Source organism: Eulemur rufifrons, chromosome 16, assembly GCF_041146395.1.
Source record: "Eulemur rufifrons isolate Redbay chromosome 16, OSU_ERuf_1, whole genome shotgun sequence".
Classification (NCBI taxonomy): domain Eukaryota; kingdom Metazoa; phylum Chordata; class Mammalia; order Primates; family Lemuridae; genus Eulemur; species Eulemur rufifrons.
This window is the reverse complement of record NC_090998.1, coordinates 73,560,834-73,580,072: the sequence shown is the minus strand read 5'-3', so window position 1 is coordinate 73,580,072 and position 19,239 is coordinate 73,560,834. Positions and strand designations below refer to the sequence as shown.

The 19,239-nt window shown below is 34.9% G+C and overlaps 1 protein-coding gene across 1 annotated transcript in view; it reads left to right on the top strand.

Moving 5' to 3' along the window:
* The window catches only part of NR2C1 (nuclear receptor subfamily 2 group C member 1), a 43,485-nt gene extending 24,645 nt beyond the window's left edge, over positions 1-18,840 (top strand). Inside the window, exons 10-14 of the mRNA XM_069489749.1 lie at positions 3,000-3,121; positions 11,187-11,326; positions 14,212-14,349; positions 16,186-16,291; positions 18,202-18,840. Of these exons, the coding sequence (XP_069345850.1) occupies positions 3,000-3,121; positions 11,187-11,326; positions 14,212-14,349; positions 16,186-16,291; positions 18,202-18,376 (681 nt within the window). The 3' untranslated portion in view covers positions 18,377-18,840. The remainder of the gene's footprint in view (positions 1-2,999; positions 3,122-11,186; positions 11,327-14,211; positions 14,350-16,185; positions 16,292-18,201) is intronic.
* The last annotated feature ends 399 nt before the right edge of the window (positions 18,841-19,239 follow it).

Below are 19,239 nucleotides of genomic sequence, written 5' to 3'. Positions count from 1 at the left end.
ATTTGAAAGTAGGATCTGGATCTCCTAACTCAAGTCAGATGATTTTTTAAAAGCCGTATCATGCAGGCTGTTATCAGAATTCAGTAAGAAACTGTTATAGAAAGATAATTGTAAAAGCAGGTAACAACTTCTAAAATAGGTTGGTCAGGTTTAGTTGTTGTCAGTACTCTTTAAAAATTCAGCTCAACATACTAAATTTTTTTAATTTGAAAAAAATATGTATGATTTGATTTGTAAACCTAAAGTTCCACAGGCATTTGGGGGAAGCTTTAACATCTTTGTAGTAGGAGCTCACCTTCTCTAGGAAGAAATCTTTGTCTTTTCAGTCTAAAACTGTGGTCCCCAATCCCCAGGCCCCAGCCTGCTGTTGGCCTGTGGCCTGTTGGGAATTGGGGTGCCCATCACCACCTGAGCTCCACACCAATGCCCTGCCTACCCATGACCCCCTACCCCTCACCCCTAGTCCGTGGAAAAATTGTTTTCCATGAAACCAGTCTCTGGTGCCAAAAAGGTTGGAGACCGCTGGTCTAAAAGACTTGTTGAATAGATTATTGTTTCTTTAGCTTTCTAATTCATAATGTTAGGAGGTGTATTAAGTATGTAAAGCAGACAAATTATGAAACATTTCCTCTCTATACAATAATGCAACATGGTGTAGCTAATATTTTAAATAAGTTCCTTTCATGTGTATGACAAATTATTTCATTTTATGATTAAATCAGCAGAAAGGTTTCAGCTGCCACCATTGTTGTATAAATCAAAACCATTATATCTAATTTTTAGATAAGTATTTTGTTAATTAAAAGGCAATTCAAAACTATTTAGCAAAGGATATTCTTTTTTTGTTGTTTTGTAACTTATCCCTTGCCCTTGAAACCAGTAATTGTTGATAATTCCCCTAATTTTGGGGGCTTTTTTTTTTTCTTACCTACTCACCTTGGACAATTCTGAAAAAGTTCCCAAGTTTTTTAAATATATATATACCCATATGTAGAAACAGTCACATCCTAATAATTACATTTAGATGTTTGATATTTGCTTGCCTACAATTCTCTTAGGAATTGTCTTTAAATAATTGTATTTTAATTTACTACTCTAGTAAGCATTTCTAAAACATTCTTAAACCATTTGTGGCTAATACTGAACAAAGGCAGTTTGTTGTTTTTTACATTTTTATCTAACATTTCTAGACAACTTTTATATCATTTTGATGAAAACCTTTTGGTCTGGTTGACACCTTTCAGAATATGATGAAAGTTATATATGTATGTGTGTGTATATTCATCCCCCAAAAAATATTTATAGGCACATCCACCTACCCTACCCCAGAGGTAGCCGCTGTTAACTATGTAGTGTGTTTCCTTCTATCCTTTTTATGTATACATAGATATATATACATGCATACACACCATACATGTTATTTAACATAAATTGAATTATCTACGTACTATTTTGCCTTTTTTTCCACTGAGATGTCTCAAAGATGTTTTTTCTATGCCATTACATCTCATTTATCTTACTAATTTTAATGTTTATAGGGTATTCTATAACATGGTTTATTATTTCTCTAGTGATGGAAATTTGGATCATTGCAAGCTTTTAATTTCACTATTAGAAGTATAGCTGCAATGGACATCCTTATACACGTTTTTTTGTGCATGTGTGCAAGTATTTTGCTGGAATAGAGATTTAGAAGTGGTATTACTAGGTCACAGAGTATACTTACTTTTTAAATTTTGGTAGATGACAACCAAATTGCTCTCCAGTTTACCCACCCTCAGTAGTATGTGAGTACTTTTTTTCCTCTATCCTCGCTATACTTGATACTATTGATCATTTCAGTAATTAAAAAGTAGACTGGGCACAGTAGCTCACACCTGTAATCCTAGCACTTTGAGAGGCCAGGGTGGGAGGATTGCTTGAGGCCAGAAGTTCAAGACCAGCCTGAGCAACGTGCAAGACTCTGTCTCTACAAAAAATAAAAAAATTAGCCAGGCATGGTGACATGTGCCTGTAGTCCCAGCTACTTGGGAAGGTGAGGCAGGAGTATCACTGAAGCCCAGGAATTTGAGGTTGCACTGAGCTATAATGATGCCACTGGACTCAAGCCCAGGCAACAGAGCGAGACCCTCCAAAAAACAAACAAAAAAAAAGATGAAAAATGTTTCTTATAGGTGAAATTACATTTCATTTGTAGTAGTAAAAGTTTTCTTTAAAAGATTTCCAAAAATTCTTTTAGAAATGTTTTGATGTAGGATATTTATTTTCAACAGTGGTCAAACATTTTGAAGAACTGCTTAAGGTCAACAATACAAACTGATAGCCGGCAAGTGGTATGTCCACAAACATATTTTATCTGTAGAATATTTTTGAAAATACTTTTTTATTCAGTACCAATTTTCGCACAGAACATGCTCTTTGAAAAATTGAAAGAGCTGGCAGTGCTGAGCCCAAATTTCCGTATGTTTTCATTATGCTGAGTTCAAGTCAGGATTTTATCTGGGAATATGCTCTCCCCAGTTGGTACCAGAAAGCCTATTTCACTCCTTGCTCTCCTGGCCCTGTAAGTATTTGAATTTGTTAACCTCATAGGCTAAATGAAGGGAACAATTAGCATACAGGATTTCTCCTTAAACTAAATTTGTTGTATGCCATTGTTAATGGAGAGAAGAGGAAGGAGGGAAGGTGAAAAATATTCTTAGACTAAGAAAGGAAGTAACTTTTAAAAACACAACCAGATAATATTATGGTTGATAATAAGTGAGATTCTGCTTGTCTGAATATTGCTTTGTTAGAACTGTGGTCTGCTTATTTAGTCTAAGCCTGCTGTTAGCTATAAAATCCAGTGACTTGGATTATTTCAAGATTTGCCTTTTTTGTGAATAATTTAGATTCATATAATATTTGATGTGTTATGTTTACATTCAACTTTTTCAAAGAAATAGTAATTTAAAACTTTCAGTCACAAGATAATTTACCTAAATCCCTGTTCATACTAGCTCACCATGCCTTCTCCTATGCCTGAGTACCTGAATGTGCACTACATTGGGGAGTCTGCCTCCAGACTGCTGTTCTTATCAATGCACTGGGCACTTTCGATTCCTTCTTTCCAGGCTCTAGGGTGAGTGTTTTGAAGTCCTTCAATATAAACGTGATTTTTATAGCACAAATGTACATTAAGCAAGAACTTTTATTTTGGGAGGATTTGCATTAAAGGAAAAAAATGGTATAACATTATAATTTTAAATTGTGTCATTTATATGACAAATCGTGGCAGCTATTACTTTGTCTACATTATTTTTGTGTGGAAGAGTATCCATATTTCATAGTTTGACTTAGTTAACAATTTGGATAGAATATAATAAGTTGAGTGGATAGACCATTATATTATATTGTAATAGGCCCTGTCTCTCATTGGCTCAAAGATAGAATCTATAGGAATGCCCTCGGTTGTTGTTTTCCTTCCAGCACTGCTGTTTCAGCATTCATCCCAGGGATTACTGGGGAGCTGAAATTTGCTTACATTGATTATGTTTAAAAATAGAGATAATTGTTTTCTAATCATTTGGTTCAAGAAAAAAAAGAAAGAAAAATGTGAACCCCCATAGTATTTCCTACAATGATTTAGAGGTTTGGTCTAAATCTAAAGAGTACATCTGTATTCTGTTCTGAAGCAATCAGATGAAATGGAAAATTGTCTACTATAAGAAACCCAAGCTTTACCTAAAGTTTTGTCAAATTTATTTAGATTGCTTTAAAGTAACTGGTCTAAAGAGGCAAGACAATGGAAAAAGTTAAGCCCACAGAATGTTTTTATTCAACTCACAGGACCCTACTCACCAGTATGATTTTGTAAACAATTCATTTTCATGTCCTGTATATCTGTTCTCCCATTTGCCAAATGGGAGTAACTGCCCATCCCTCATCCTTAGAGACTATTTTGAATATAACTAAGAAACATCTGAGTCATGACTGTAAAAGGCATAAAGAGAATTGAATAAAGGCATATTCAGTATTATAATTTGGCTTTTTAATCAGTTATATATACCATGCATTAAATCATGTACTCATATTACCACTACATAGACTAAAAGACTGATTTAGAATGGTTAACCTTTAAAATTATTGTTAGTCTTTTCTCTCAAAATAACATGCAGCTTTCAGAATTTCTCCAGTATGTTTTTTAGAAGAAATTAAGGTACAATGTAAATTTGCATATTAGCAGTTTATTAATTTTGAAGGATTAAGTGTAGTTTGCTAAACTTGTAACTGGCATACTTATGCCTGAAAGCCTATTTTTCTTAATAGGCTATCAATTATCATAGTAAAACAACAAAAGGAAGGAAATTTGGGGAATTATTTTTGAACTCTGAATTATTCCCAACACCAGTGATCTTAAATACTTCTGTTAAATTGAGTGTAATTATCCTATGAAAATAATCCAGATGTTGAAGAAACCCAAAATAAAGCTCGAGGTTTCCGGTTATAAAATAATTAATTTTATATTGGCAGCCACATTATCTGTATTGAAAATCAGTTTTAATGTAACAGCCACAGGATTCTTTGTAATTAGAATAACTGTTGATCTAGCAATCAAGGCTATTAAACAACCTCCTGTTATCCGTGTCTAGATAATTTATAGATCTTATTTATATGTTGACCTAGTCAGATGGATGAGGACTAAGTGCTAATGATGGAGAAATTCTGTTATGTGGAAATAAAAACTATTCTAAATCTAGAAACTGCCATTGGTTGCACTTTCATCTCTAAATACAAAAGTTGGTAACAAAGGCCTGATTTTACAGAGAGATACAGCTAAGCAACATTAATCATGTTCTAAAAGTCAGGTTTGTTTTGATCACTTACTTCAATCAAAGGGAACAATAGGTTTGTACCATTTGTATTTTATAAGGCTTCCGTATTTTACAAGGGTGTTGATTTTCTTTTTAAGATTCATAGTTTCAATACTTAGAGGAATTCAGTTGTTGGTCTTACGTTCTTCCTGTATAATGTAAGTAAGTGACTATATAGGTAATGGTAGATTCTGTTGTGGAGGGTACTTGGCATGATTATGCTAAGCACAAAAGTTGAATCTTTTAAAGTACCACTGAAACAAATGTAATGCTTGCTATAACTTTGTGAGTTTATTGCATATCACTGATTATTTTTCCCTGAGGGCCAGTGCCTTCAGTATCTCCAGGTATAGGTGACTCAAAAGTCATATTTCTTTATCAAAATAAATAGTATAAACAATGATCTAATCTCTAATTATGAGTCTTATATACATACTTTTATGAACATTAACAATATAGTATAGTCTTCATTCTCTCAGGAGCTTTCTTTTTAAAGGGGGCTTGCAGTTTTTCTTTCCTAACCTAATGAACTTTTTAAAAACATCTAAACAACATAGCTAGCTATACTGAGGGGTTTTGGGTTTTGGTTTTATGCAAAAAATGTAAATAGATATCTCTCTGTAATTAATTTGTACAATTAACTCTTTCACTTTTCCTTTGAAAATAAAATAATCCAGTAATTTATTCCTCAGTTGCCACTTAAATCTTTTTTCCTTAGTAATAATTGTAGTGTTTCTCATCCTCTTCATTGATAGTCCTTAAAAGTCATATTTCTTTATCAAAATAAATAGCATAAACAATGATCTAATCTCTAATTGTGAGTCCTGAATATTAATACATACTCTAACACATTGCCACACTAGAAAAAAATTTTTTTCCTTGAGGCCATGGTGTTTTATTACAAAAATAAAATAGAAACTTCAAAGACAAAACAATCCTAATTTAATGAAAATTTGTTATTTTTTATTGTTTTCTGTGAATGAGTTATTAATATATGCAACTTGAAAAATAGTTCTCCCCACTCCCAAGGTGAAGAGACATGAATTACATATGCTTCATGAGGCCCCAGGCTCAAAACTAGCGTGAGTTAAATACAACTCATATGGCAGTTAATGTGTTAATAAACATTAACAATATAGTACAACAGAGAAAAATACCTATACCTATTGTAAAAGAAATTGGCATATTTACTATTATGCAACTTAAGGCTTTTGTTTTTTTTTAACACTTGCATTGCTTTCTTGATTCCTGACAGATAACCTTAACTACATTCTCTGCCTAGCTCCTTTTGCTTCCAATGTGACTAGACTACAATAATCATTTATTTTGTTTTCCTAACAGGAAAAACTGGTAGCAAACGTGCTCTTCCCCTCCCAAAATACCTTAAATGGGGAAATCTATACTGAGAAATTTGACTTTAGCATTTACTTGCTAAATTGTCTAATGATTTATAAAGGAGCATAGACTTCAGCCACCTGGGTTCAAACTCTGGTTTTATTCATCTGCTGGCTTTTGTGTCTTTGGACCGAGTTACCTAAATGAAGCTCAGTGTTGTAAATTAGGGGCAAAAAACCTCTTGCTTATGAGCTATGCCACTTAGGTGAGATAATGAATATAAATTTATCTAACTCAGTGCCTGCTACAAAGTACATAATAAATGGTCATTTGTCTTCATTCTTTTAGGAGCTTTCTTTTTAAAGGGGGCTTGCAGTTTTTCTTTCTTAACCTAATGAATTTTTTAAACACATCTGAACAACAAAGCTAACTATAGTATGAGGGTTTTGGGGTTTGGGTTTTGGATGAAAATGTAAACAGATATCTTTCTGTAATTGATTTGTACAATTAGCTTTTTCACTTTTCCTTTGAAAACAAAATAATCCGATAGTTTATTCTTCTGTTAGCACTTAAATCTTTTTTCCTTAGTAATAATTTTGGTGTTTCTCATCCTCTGCATTGATACTCTGTAACTTTTTCTCTGAGCCTTCCCAACAATGTCAAGGTACTTTCTTAGGAGGAGGTGTGTAGCATAAGCCAGCTCTGATTTTTTTCAGTTATTTTTCCTTTCCTGTGTTCACTAGTTAACTACCTTGGTTAGCTGTTTCCTCCTTAAAGCTTCAGAGTCAGAGGTTAAGGTGAGAACTGAATTGCTTCTAACTTTTCCTTCATGTTTGCTTTTAACTTTTTCCTCATGTTTAAAGTGGTACTGAAGCGTAGACCTGTAAAGTAAAACCTCGCCTTCCAAAGGTAATTAACCCCACTGTTAACACTTTGGTGTCCTACAAGATTTTTTTCCATGCCTTATTTAATAAACAAATACATACACATTTTTACACATCCTGTTCTTTGCCTTGCTCTTTACACTTATATTATAGACTGCTTCCTATGTCAGCACATGTAAATTTACTCAGTTTTTCTTAATGACTATCTAGTATTCCTTTTTATGGATTTATTATAATTTACCTACTTGTCCCTTATTAGTAGACATTTGGATTGTTGCTAGTTTTCTTTGTTATTATATCCAATGCTACAATACGTGTTATAGCATTCCATATATTTTTGCCTATGTTTGTTCATACAATCATGTTGTTATAGGCATGCATTGCTTAACGACAGGGATACATTATGAGAAATTCATTGTTAGGCAATTTTGTCATTGTGCAAACATCATGGCGTGTACTTACACAAACCTAGGTGGTACAACCTACTAATACACACCTAGGCTACCAACCTAAGACAAACCTGTACAGCATGGTACAGTACTGAATATTGTAGGCAATTGTAACACAATGGTAAATATTTGTGTATCTAAACATAGAGAAGGTACAGTAAAAATATGGTATTATAATCTTATTGGTTATGCAGCGTGTCATTGACCAGAATATCGTTATGTGGTGTATGACCATATTTCTAAAAAAATTTTTTTAAATAAGCAAGTAAATAAAATAAGTTCTTATAAGTGGAAATATTTTCTATATGGAGATTTTGTTGTTGTTGTTACTTTTCTTTTTCTTTTTTTTTTTTTTTGAGACAGAGTCTCACTTTGTTGCCCAGGCTAGACTGAGTGCCGTGGCGTCAGCTTAGCTCACAGCAACCTCAGACTCCTCGGCTTAAGCGATCCTACTGCCTCAGCCTCCCGAGTAGCTGGGACTACAGGCATGCACCACTATGCCCGGCTAATTTTTCTATATATATTTTTAGTTGTCCATATAATTTCTTTCTATTTTTAGTAGAGACGGGGTCTCGCTCTTGCTCAGTCTGGTCTCGAACTCCTGACCTTGAGCGATCCACCCAACTTGGCCTCCCAGAGTGCTAGGATTACAGGTGTGAGCCACCGTGCCCGGCCTATATGGAGATTTTTAATTACTGGTTTTCTTTGCATTTAAACTTCACTTTCAAATTGATTTTAATATCCAATGTCTTATGGCAAGTAATTCTTCTCAGATAATAAAAAAGAGTTAAAAGCCTGGAGTTAAAATTTTACCCAAATAATTCCAAGTGAGCAAAATTACTCTCTGTGACTCTTAAGTTGGCAGTGTTAGCATTTGCTTCAAGTATGTTCAATTCTTTAATAAAATGTAATACCATAAAGGAGGCTGATTCTTCTGTTGTTGTTTTATTTTCTTCCTTTTTTTTCTCTTTTTCCCCCTACCCGTTGATTTGAAGGTAAAAGGGCTATGATTCTTAATGAGTTGATTTCTGTAAACACACTGATTATCCTAATTTTAAAGATTTATTAGGGAGAAAAAAATTGAAGTACCATTCATCAAGCTGTATTTCATTTCCTGTCAGCATGTTCTTATCAACTTAAATCTCTTGGGAGAAAGAAAAGAATTCTTACAGTTTCATTATCTTATTTATAACAAAGTATACAGGTTTGGTTTAAAGACTGCTTAATTGTAAAGGCCCATGCTCACAGCTTTTCTAACTCTGTCTTTTCAAAGTTCTCACTTCTGCCTGTTCTGTATCCCCAAGACCAGAAATTATTTGTGGAGTTCTTCTATATGCCATGTATTCCACTATTTGTTGAGATACAGAAATGCATAAGGGAGTCTTTGCCTTCAGTGAGGATTTAATCTAGTATGAGAGACCCCCAAAACAGTAAGTTAGGATACCATGAAATAAGCATAAAATATAAGTGTATAGGTGGCACCAAAGAGGAATGATTAACTATGTTGGAAGAGGAATGTGGTAAGATACTTATTTAAGAAAATGAGCTCTAAGCTATATTTTAAGGGATCAGCAGGTATTAACTGGGAAAACAAGGTGGGGAAAGGACATTCTGAGAAGATAGATAGCACTTAATAATTCAGTCAACAATTTTTATTGAACACCTGTTATATGCTCATTCTCACCTTAGCACATTTGCCCTTCTTCTTCCATCTTCCTGGAATACTATTGCCCTAGATCATTTTTTTTTTTAATTCTCTCCCATCTTTCTCTACTGAAATGACTCAAATGTCACCTTCTCAGAAATACCTTCTCTAACCACTTACCTGAACCCCTCCCCATTTTCTGATTTATTGTGCTACTTTATAGTAATGTAGAATTTTTATTACCTGAAACTAACTTAATGTTTATATAATCATAGATATGTGTGTATATTTTTTTTATGTAGAACACTTGAAATTATATGTTTTCCTTCTCTTTCATGAAGGCAGAATTAATCCATCTTATTAATTGCTATTTCTCTAGTGCCTAGGACAGTGCCCTTTTTTTTTTTTTTTGAGATGTGGTCTCACTGTGTTTCCCAGGCTGCAGTACAGCAGCTATTCACAGATGTGATCATGGCACAGTACAGCCACAGACTCCTGGCCTCGAGGGATCCTCTCACCTCGGCCTCCTGAGCAGCTGGAGCTACAGGCATATGCCACCACGCCCAGCTCATTCTTATATTTGCACCTCTTTATTTTTTTATTTTTTTTTATTTTTTGTTTGTTTTTCAGCTCATTAAGGGGGTACAAAAGGTCAGGCTATATACATTGCCCATGCCTCCCCATCCTCCCGAGTCTGAGCTTTAGTTGTGTCCATTCCCTAGACAGTGCACATCACTCTCATCATGTAGGTGTGCACTCCTCCCCTCCCCTCACCCCATCCCCCCCAGTCAGAACTTCAATTGTGTCCATTCCCCAGGCAGTGCGCATCGCACTTATCAAGTAGGTATACACCCATCCCTTCCACCCAGCCCCGACCTCTGTCCAATACCCAATTGGTGATATTCCCAAATGTGCACTCAGGGAAACCAGTTTGCTGGTGAGTACATGTGGTGCTTGTTTTTCCATTCTTGGGATACTTCACTTAATAGAATGGGTTCCAGCTCTATCCAGGAGAACCAAAGAGATGCCATATCGCCATCATTTCTAATAGCTGAGTAATATTCCATGGTATACATATACCACATTTTGCTAATCCATTCATGAATCGATGGATATTTGCACCTCTTAATACCTCTAAGCAAGATATAAAATATATATCTCTGTATTTTTTATAGTTAAGAAATCTTAACTATAAGTTTTTAACTTAACTTATAATCTTTAATCTAATTAACTTTTAAACTTATAATCTTAACTATAACTTAATTTAACTTTTATAGTTAAAAAATCTCTGTATTTTTTATAGTTAAGAAGCCTGAGACCTGGGAAGCTTATTTACCTAATTTCAAATGGATAAGTGGTCTTAAAACCCTGGTGCTTTGACTCCTGTTTTAATATTTTTTTCCTGCTCTTTTATGCTGCTGAGATTCTTATTCTGAAATTCAAGAAAGGACTTTTGACCTTTCTTATCTCTTGTTTAAAATCCTGGTTATTTCATTTATAGGAATGCTATGTCTCATCTGAAACATAACTTATACAATGAACCATTTCTCCCATGAAATGGGTTATTTAACTACTGTAATAATTCTAATTGCCCTTTTAAAAAATATATATATATATATACTTGCATTCAAAGCAAAAGAAAGCTTGAGAAAGGTTTTTTTAAACATACGCTTTTATTCCATTTCCATGGAGTGTGAGATTAAAGCCTCAACTTTTTTCCAACATGAAATTAGAGGTGAAAAAAAAAAAAATTAAAGCCTCAACTTTTTTAGTTTGAAATATTGCTTGTAATTGCTCTTATAAACTGGCTGATAACAAGCTAGCTAATATTTAAATTTCTAAGCATTCCTCATAAATTGCTATCAGCTATATATACAAAACACAGAATTTATCAAGTGCATGCACATTTGGTGTTTCTAGAGTAATTTTAGTGTTTTGTTTTTAAATATAGGGATCAGTTGTAAAGTTTATAAAATTCACTTTAATATCTGATTTATGCTTTTGTTTTTGTTTTTAATAGGCAAGAAAACAGCATATCATTGGTGAAAGCTTACTGGAATGAACTTTTTACTCTTGGTCTTGCCCAGTGCTGGCAAGTAATGAATGTAGCAACGATATTAGCAACATTTGTCAATTATCTCCACAATAGTCTTCAACAAGGTAAAAAGCACCCTATTTATTACCTTTTCCAGGATATAGGAGGAGGTGTCAATTTTATAAATTTTTTTTTTACTTAAATACTTAATTAGATTTTTATTTAAGCGTAGAAAAGGAAAGTGTATTCTATTTCCAGACACTGTTTTCACCTAACTTGAAAGCATTTCCCATTAGAGTCTAGGATTTCAGTGTGCTTTCACTAATGCTTTCAACCTGCCTGCTTAATTCATTCCAACTTTTGTTGCTCAAGGCAAGTGTCAAAATTAGCTTTAAATGCTGATTTAATCCGTGGCATAATTACATTGCTCTTTACCCCTGACGGTATGTCTTTTTTATTTTACAGAGGTACAAATGTTTTGGTTACGTGAATTACTTTTGTACAGTTTGAATCAAAGTTATAAGTGTGCCCATCACCCAGATAGTGTGCATTGTACCCATTAGGTGTGAATTTATCCATCCCCACTTCCCCCCTTCCATCTGCTTGGTTTCCATTGAGTTTTACTTCCATATTATGCACATGAGTGTTGATCAATTAGTTCCAACTTACTGGAGAGTATACATGGTGTTTTTCCATTTTCTCGGCACTTCACTTAGAAGAATGGTCTCCAGTTCCATCTAGGTTGTTAAAAAAGGTATTAGTTCTCCATTATTTTTTATGGCTGATTAGTACTCCATGGTATCCATATACCACATTTTATTAATCTGCTCATCTGTTGATAGGCACTTGGATTGATTCCACATCTTTGTGATTGTAAATTGTGCTGCAGTAAACATTCAAGTGAAAATGTCTTTTTGATAAAATGACTTTTTTCCTTCTGGGTAAATACCCAATAGTGGGTTGGCTGGATCAAATGTTAGGGGTACTTTTGCTTCTTTGAGGTATTTCCTTACCACTTTCCATAGAGATTGTACTAGTTTACAGTTCCACCAACAGTGTGTGAGTGTTCCTTTCTCTCTGCATCCACGCCAGTGTCTGTTTTGGGACTTTTTGATAAAAACCATTTTCACTGGAGTTAGGTGATATCTCATTATGGTTTTGATTTGCATTTCCCTGATGATTAGAGACACTGAGCATTTTTTCATAAGTTTTTTTGGCTATTAATCTATCTTCTTTTGAAAAGCTCTGTTCATGTCTTTTGCCCACTTTTTAAGAGGGTGGTTTGATTTTTTTTTTTTTTCCCCTTATTGATTTGCTTGAGTTCTTTGTAGATTCTGGTTATCAGATATAACAGCATGCAAATATTTTCTCCCATTCTGTACGTTGTCTGTTCTCTTTATTGATTGTTTCCTTGGCTGTGCAGAAGCTTTTCAATTTAATCAGGTCCCATTTATTAATTTTTGTAGTTGCTGTGATTGCTTTTGGGGTTGTCTTCACAAATTCTTTGCCTAGGCTGATGTCTGTAAGAGTTTTTCCAACATTTTCTTCTGGAATTCTTATAGTTTTGTTTTTGCCTTAGGTTTAAGTCTGTTATCCATCATGAATTAATTTTTGTGGGTGGTAAGAGGTGCAGATCATTTAATTTTTGTGAGTGGTGAGAGCTTCCAGGCAGAGTCACCAGGAAGGGTCCATAGTGGCCTCACCCAATCACAAATCTTCCATCCTTGCCCCCGAGGAATGTGACTGAGATCTTGGGGTATGGGATCTGGCCTGTGGCTCGTCTCTGGGTCCCCAAAGGTCAGTCCCTGACCATGCCAGCTGGAAGCACACTGGTCCCAAGTTTCCCACGGGGTGCCCAAGCAGGTTTGATGTCCCCCCACCTCCAGGTATGTCCCACCCTCATGGAGTCACCGGGCAAGCTGCACCAGAGAGGGCAGCAGGCAGGGAGTTCACAGTCCAAACCCCTGGGTCCACTGCAGGACCTCCAGAGGAAAGGCCTGAGCCCCACTATATACTGAAGCCTCAGAGCAGTGGCTCAATTATCTTTCTTAGCAGTCACAGGTGGGGGTCAGGAAGTTGAGAAACAGAGTCCAGAAAGGCTTGAGCCGCACACTCTGTGGGAGCCCCAGTATGGTGGATGCAACAACCAAGAGAAAAAGCAGTTCCTGCAACCTCCGGCCCATCCGTCTCTCAGCAGCCATAGGTGGGGTAGGGAAAGAGGAGGAAAAGGGTCTGAGTGGAAGAAAGCTAGCTCTCTCGTCATCTCTGTCCCCCTCTCCAGAATTTTAGATTCTTATTTAAAATACAATACCCAGAATGTCCAGGCTCTGGACATTCCGGGTCATGCAGATACCCTGGGACCCACTAGCTCTCCATGGCTTTTGCAGTCTCAGCTGGAGTTGAAAAATGTTTGTGTGGGTACTAGCAAGATTAAAACTGAGGGGCTGAAGCCCTTTGGGGAGGACAAAGGTGCACAGTGGGTGGAGAAGCAATATGGTGCCTGCCTTCTTGGCTAGGGTCTGTGGTGTTGGGAAGTGACCCCCAGGGCACCAGCAGTCTGGTGCTTCATCCTCAAGAAGCTCCCAGTTCACTTGTGGCAGCAGCTTTGGGGTTTGTGAGGGTAGAATTGCTCTCCAGCAGCTCGGGAGCCCACTGACTGCCGGAGACGTGGGGGAGGGAGAAATGAACTGCTCCATTTACTCTTCTCTCTGGACTCCACGCCTCTCACGGGTTGATCTCTGCTGATATCCCACTCCTATGTGTTCTGCTCTGCAATTCCCCTAATGCTTACACCTTCAGGTCTCCTCTTCTCTCTGCCCCTTACTAGCAGTATATCTTGTTTTTCTGGAATGAATAATATCTGAAGATGATAGTTTCATCTATAATTATGGAGATACCAAATTTTAAATATCTATGCATTGGTTATATTCAAAGCTGGAAATTAGTGATATTGCATGAAAATGGTCATACATTTTAGACAAAAACTAGAAGCATTTGTTTGTTTTTAAAGATAAAATGTCAACAGAAAGAAGAAAATTATTGATGGAGCACATCTTCAAACTACAGGAGTTTTGTAACAGCATGGTTAAACTCTGCATTGATGGATATGAATATGCCTACCTGAAGGCAATAGTACTCTTCAGTCCAGGTATATAAATATTTACTTTTTATTTAACATACAATGTTTGAGGATGTGGAGCAATCAGAACCCTTATACATTGACAGTGGGAATGTAAAATGATACAGTTGTCTTGGAAAAAAGCTTAGTAATTCTTCAAAATGTTAAATATTGCAGTTTCACTGGCAGTTTCACTCCTGTCGGCCCAAGAAAAATGGAAATACATATCTACACAAAGATGTGTACATGAATGTTCATAGCAGCATTATTCGTAATAGCCAAAAAGTAGAAACAACCAAGTGACCATCAACAGATGAATGAATAAACAAAATGTAATATATGCATACAATAGAACATCATTATGCCTTAAAAAGGAATGATATTCTCATACGTGCTATAACATGGATAAACCTTGGAAACATTCTGCTAAGTGAAAGAAGGCAGTCACAAAGGACCACATATTTTTTGATTCCATGTATATGAAATACGCAAAATAGGCAAACCTGTAGAGACAAAATAGATAAGTGGTTGCCAGGGGCTAAGGAGAAGGTAGAATGGGGAGTGACTACTAATGGGTAGAGAGTTCCTTTTGGAGTGCAGAAGTGTTCGAAAACCAGATTGTGTTGATGGTTGCACAACTCTCTGAATATACTAAAAATCACTGAATTGTATACTTTAAATTGGTGAATTTTAAAGATGTTAGACATTTATCTGAGCATGAAAAGGAAATTAAGAAATCAGTGAAATGACATTATGGACCTTTAATTTCTGTTTTCATATCAACATTTGAATTCTTAGGTATATTCTTTTAGGCATTATTAAATGGTAGACTGAGAGATGAGTATTGCTATGTTAATGGGTTAAATTTCCAAACATCTTATTAGAGTTACCAACAAATAGAAAAATGGGCCTCTTATTTTCCTGCTTGTTTATTAAAATGATAATAAGCCCTCAATGATCAGTTTCTGAATAAGCAAAATTGACTTTTCATTTTGATATGTATTTCTGTTCCTGTGCATCATAATAAAATTATCTGAGGAAACCTTCTTTGCCTCAGTGGCGATACCAGTAAGATCATGAAAACTTTTTTGTACAATTTTTTCTAATATTTCCCATGAGTTAATAACATATGTTTCCATTCTTATCACAATTTGCCACCTTCATTTTCGTTAGTTGAAAATTGAAAGAATATAGACTTGAAGTTAGAATTATAATGTAATTTTATTTTACTAAATATTCTCTATTTGTTTTTTTATTTTCATCCATGAGAACAGAGCTTTTCATATTTTTTAACATTTCTTAAGTTAGGCATAATTTTTATGAAGTTCTTTTAATGTTTCCATTTTTGTGAAATGTTATAATGACCAGTAAAATGCTTATATAGATTATTTCATATTTTTGTGTTATTTTTCTGATAGAGATAATGTTCATGGTTTCATAATTTTTAGGTACCTTTTACATAACAATAGTGGGATTTTTTTCTTATGAAAATATGGTATAGAGTATAACGTGCAAATATTTAATGGATTAAAATTTTGTTTTTTTAACTAAGCTAAGTCATTTTAGCTTTCACTGGTGTAAAAAGCGAAATGATCAAAATCCCTTTCACCACTTTTGGAAACAGAGGGAAAGCTATTTATTTTGGTAACATCCAGTGGTCTCATTTTTGTTGTTAGATTGTAGAATATATATATGTGACATATGTAAAATATAGTGCTTGATATATAGTAAGCAGGCTCAATAAATATTTATGGAATGAAAGAGCCACACATTATATGATGAGGCTTCTTTTTGAATGAACTATTCCTCCTATCCCTTTAAATGAGCATTTAGAACTAGAGTAACATATATTCTTTAATGTTTCAGATCATCCAGGCCTAGAAAACATGGAACAGATTGAGAAATTTCAGGAAAAGGCATATGTGGAATTCCAAGATTATATAACCAAAACATATCCAGATGACACCTACAGGTATCTAGAAGTTAGATACACTATAAAATTAAATTCAATTAAAAACCTTTGTGAATCTGTTGTTTCATTATTTTCTGTTCTAAGAGTAATTAAATGTTTTAGGCAACTTTGACCTTTGATAAAGCAGATGCTATAAACATCAATATTGCATTGTTCCAAGTGGTTTGAATGTAATATTTCATCCAATTCTCACATTTTATGTAAGAGCAAACTTCAGCACAGAGAGGTTAAGGTTAAGTACCTTGCTCAAGTTCATACAATAAATGGTAGAGCCTGACTGAACTTATGTAGTCTGACTCTAGAGCCTAAACTCTTTCTTCAAATAAATAATGGATTTTATTAGTAAAAGAAGGGAGGGGAAATCAAACACAATGAGACCGTTTTATTTCATTTTGAAACATGCCTATGATATACCCTCCAAGTTATTTCTTAGCAACGTCCTTTGAAAAAAATTCTTATAAGAGCCACTCAGTTTCGGAAGAGGGACAGGGTATCAGAGTAGTTAAAGCACAAAGCTGTGAGAGCCAGAGCACTTGGGTTTTTGAATCCTGACTCTATCACTTACTAGCTGTGTAACCTCGGCATGGTATTAAACTCCTTGGTTTCAGTTCCCTTACCTGTAAAATGGATATAATAATTATATCCACTTTTTACAATTATTTAAGGATTCAGTCAGTTAATATATGTAAAGTGCTTAGAACTATGCCTGTTACATAGTAGGGGCTATAGATGACTATTTGCTTATAGTAAGTAAAATATTTTTATTAGATTATGATACTTCAAACCAGTAAAAGAACATTTTACATATATTAAATAATATAGCTTTATAAGCCAGTTCCATCAAGAAAATCAGCCTTAGTTTATCTAACTTGTTTTCCTGTCCTGCTTCCTCCCAGTTTTGTGGATGCAGATCAGTTCCTAGGAACAGGAACTGAGTAGTTTGAGGAGTAGAGTGCATGGCTACAGGAAGATCGCTTAACCTGGGGGCTGCTGGTCCCATTTGGTCTCAAGTGTTAGAGTGCCAGGCCTTAGGAAAGAAGAAGGATAAATGTACCACAAGGTTTTTTTCTCAGTTTTTTAACGTTTCAAAAGTTGCTTCATGCCACATTATACAAATACACACAGCATTTAAATTTTTTCTCCTTTTTGACATACAGCTGTTCTATTAGGTTGTGGATGTTTTGAACTGAAACATTTTTCTCGGTTTTTACATTCCTAGTTACTTAAAACTAATACATTATGCTTGGATAGCAGTTTTCAACTTAAAATGTGCTTTCACACAAGACATAGTCCTGCTCTAAAAACCTTGCTACCTAGGACAAACAGGCAGGAAGCATTTTATTCATCTTCACAACAGCACTTGAGACAGGGAGTAAGTGGCTGGCACACATTCACATTGCTAGGGGGCAGTTGAATCAAGATTTGAACACAACAGTCTTGATTCCATAGTCTGTGCTCTTTCTACTGTAACAACTGTTGCCTGTTTTGCCATTTCCAATAGTTTTTTGCAGAGCAAAGCCAAGAAAGCAGTTATCATTGAACCTGGTGTGTTCTGATAACACAAAATATTGCTATTCTTTCAACCTAAAAGGGTTGCTAAGCTATTCTTAAATGAATAGGTCGACCCATGGTTTAATAACTTAGTTCCATGGTCCTTACAGCCAAGTGGAGGCAGCACAGTGTAGCAGTTAAGAGCAAGACTTTCCTGTGGAGTCTGTCAGAGCATTAATATCCATGTGATTGTCATATACTCTAAGGCTTGAGAATACTCATGTCTTGGCTTTAACTTTTGAAAATGTCACTATTATTAAATTAGGCCACAAACAATATACATGCAGAAATTAGTCATTTTTCTACTAAATTTTTCTGATTTACAACCTCTTTCCTACCTCCTCCTTTTTTCTTTTTAGATTATCCAGACTCCTACTCAGATTGCCAGCTTTGAGACTGATGAATGCTACCATCACTGAAGAATTGTTTTTCAAAGGCCTCATTGGCAATGTACGAATTGACAGTGTCATCCCACACATTTTAAAAATGGAGCCTGCAGATTATAACTCTCAGATAATTGGTCACAGCATTTGAAAGGCAAGGCCATAGTGCTATGAACTTACTGTTCTTTACCAGAACACAATAAGACACCAAATTGCAAAATGAACTCATTGCTTCTGGGGCATCTGGAAATTTTGACTTTAAAGAGTAACCAAAATCTAAGGTATTTTTATTTTAGCTTCCTTAAGAATTTTTGAAGTGACTGGTCAGGCAGCAGGAATTAGGATTTCCCTTCCTGTCTTCTTCAAATGAATAAGAAATACTATGAATATATTCTTGGTAAAGATGATACCTGTAGCTGTCACCTCTTGAATATCTAAACTAAGATCTCATTCTATTTTATAAAACAAATAAATTAGTCTTTGTTTTTCTGAATTGTGTTCTAGTCATATTTATCTTCATTGTGATCTAGCACAAACACTTACTGGTCAGAAATCCCTAGGTAGGAGTTCCTTGCATTGTACTCTGCCGTAATAATATAATCTGTTTAATTACCATGTCAAAAGAAAATTTATTTTATGCTCCATGGTATAATGATAATGTTAGAACTATAGGAAATAATAATTGACTATATATTTTTTGTCTTTTGTGAATATTATGGCATCTCTTAGCATATACCCCTCTCATTGCTGGCAATGAGACATAGGCCATTCATGATCTTAGGAGTTGACATTTTTAGTGTTGTATATTATTAGTTACAAGCACTTTTTATTTATGTAGCAGAAAATTGTCTTTGAGAATAAGATTGGGTTGATGTTTTAATATTTTTGGTTTTCTGCTGTGTTTTAAAAGTAATAGAGACTAATTGAGCCCAAAATGTTTCAGTTTTTCAAAATAGATATTAAAATTGTTACTCCTTCATTCCATATAAAAGAACTGATCTCTCTCCCACTTTT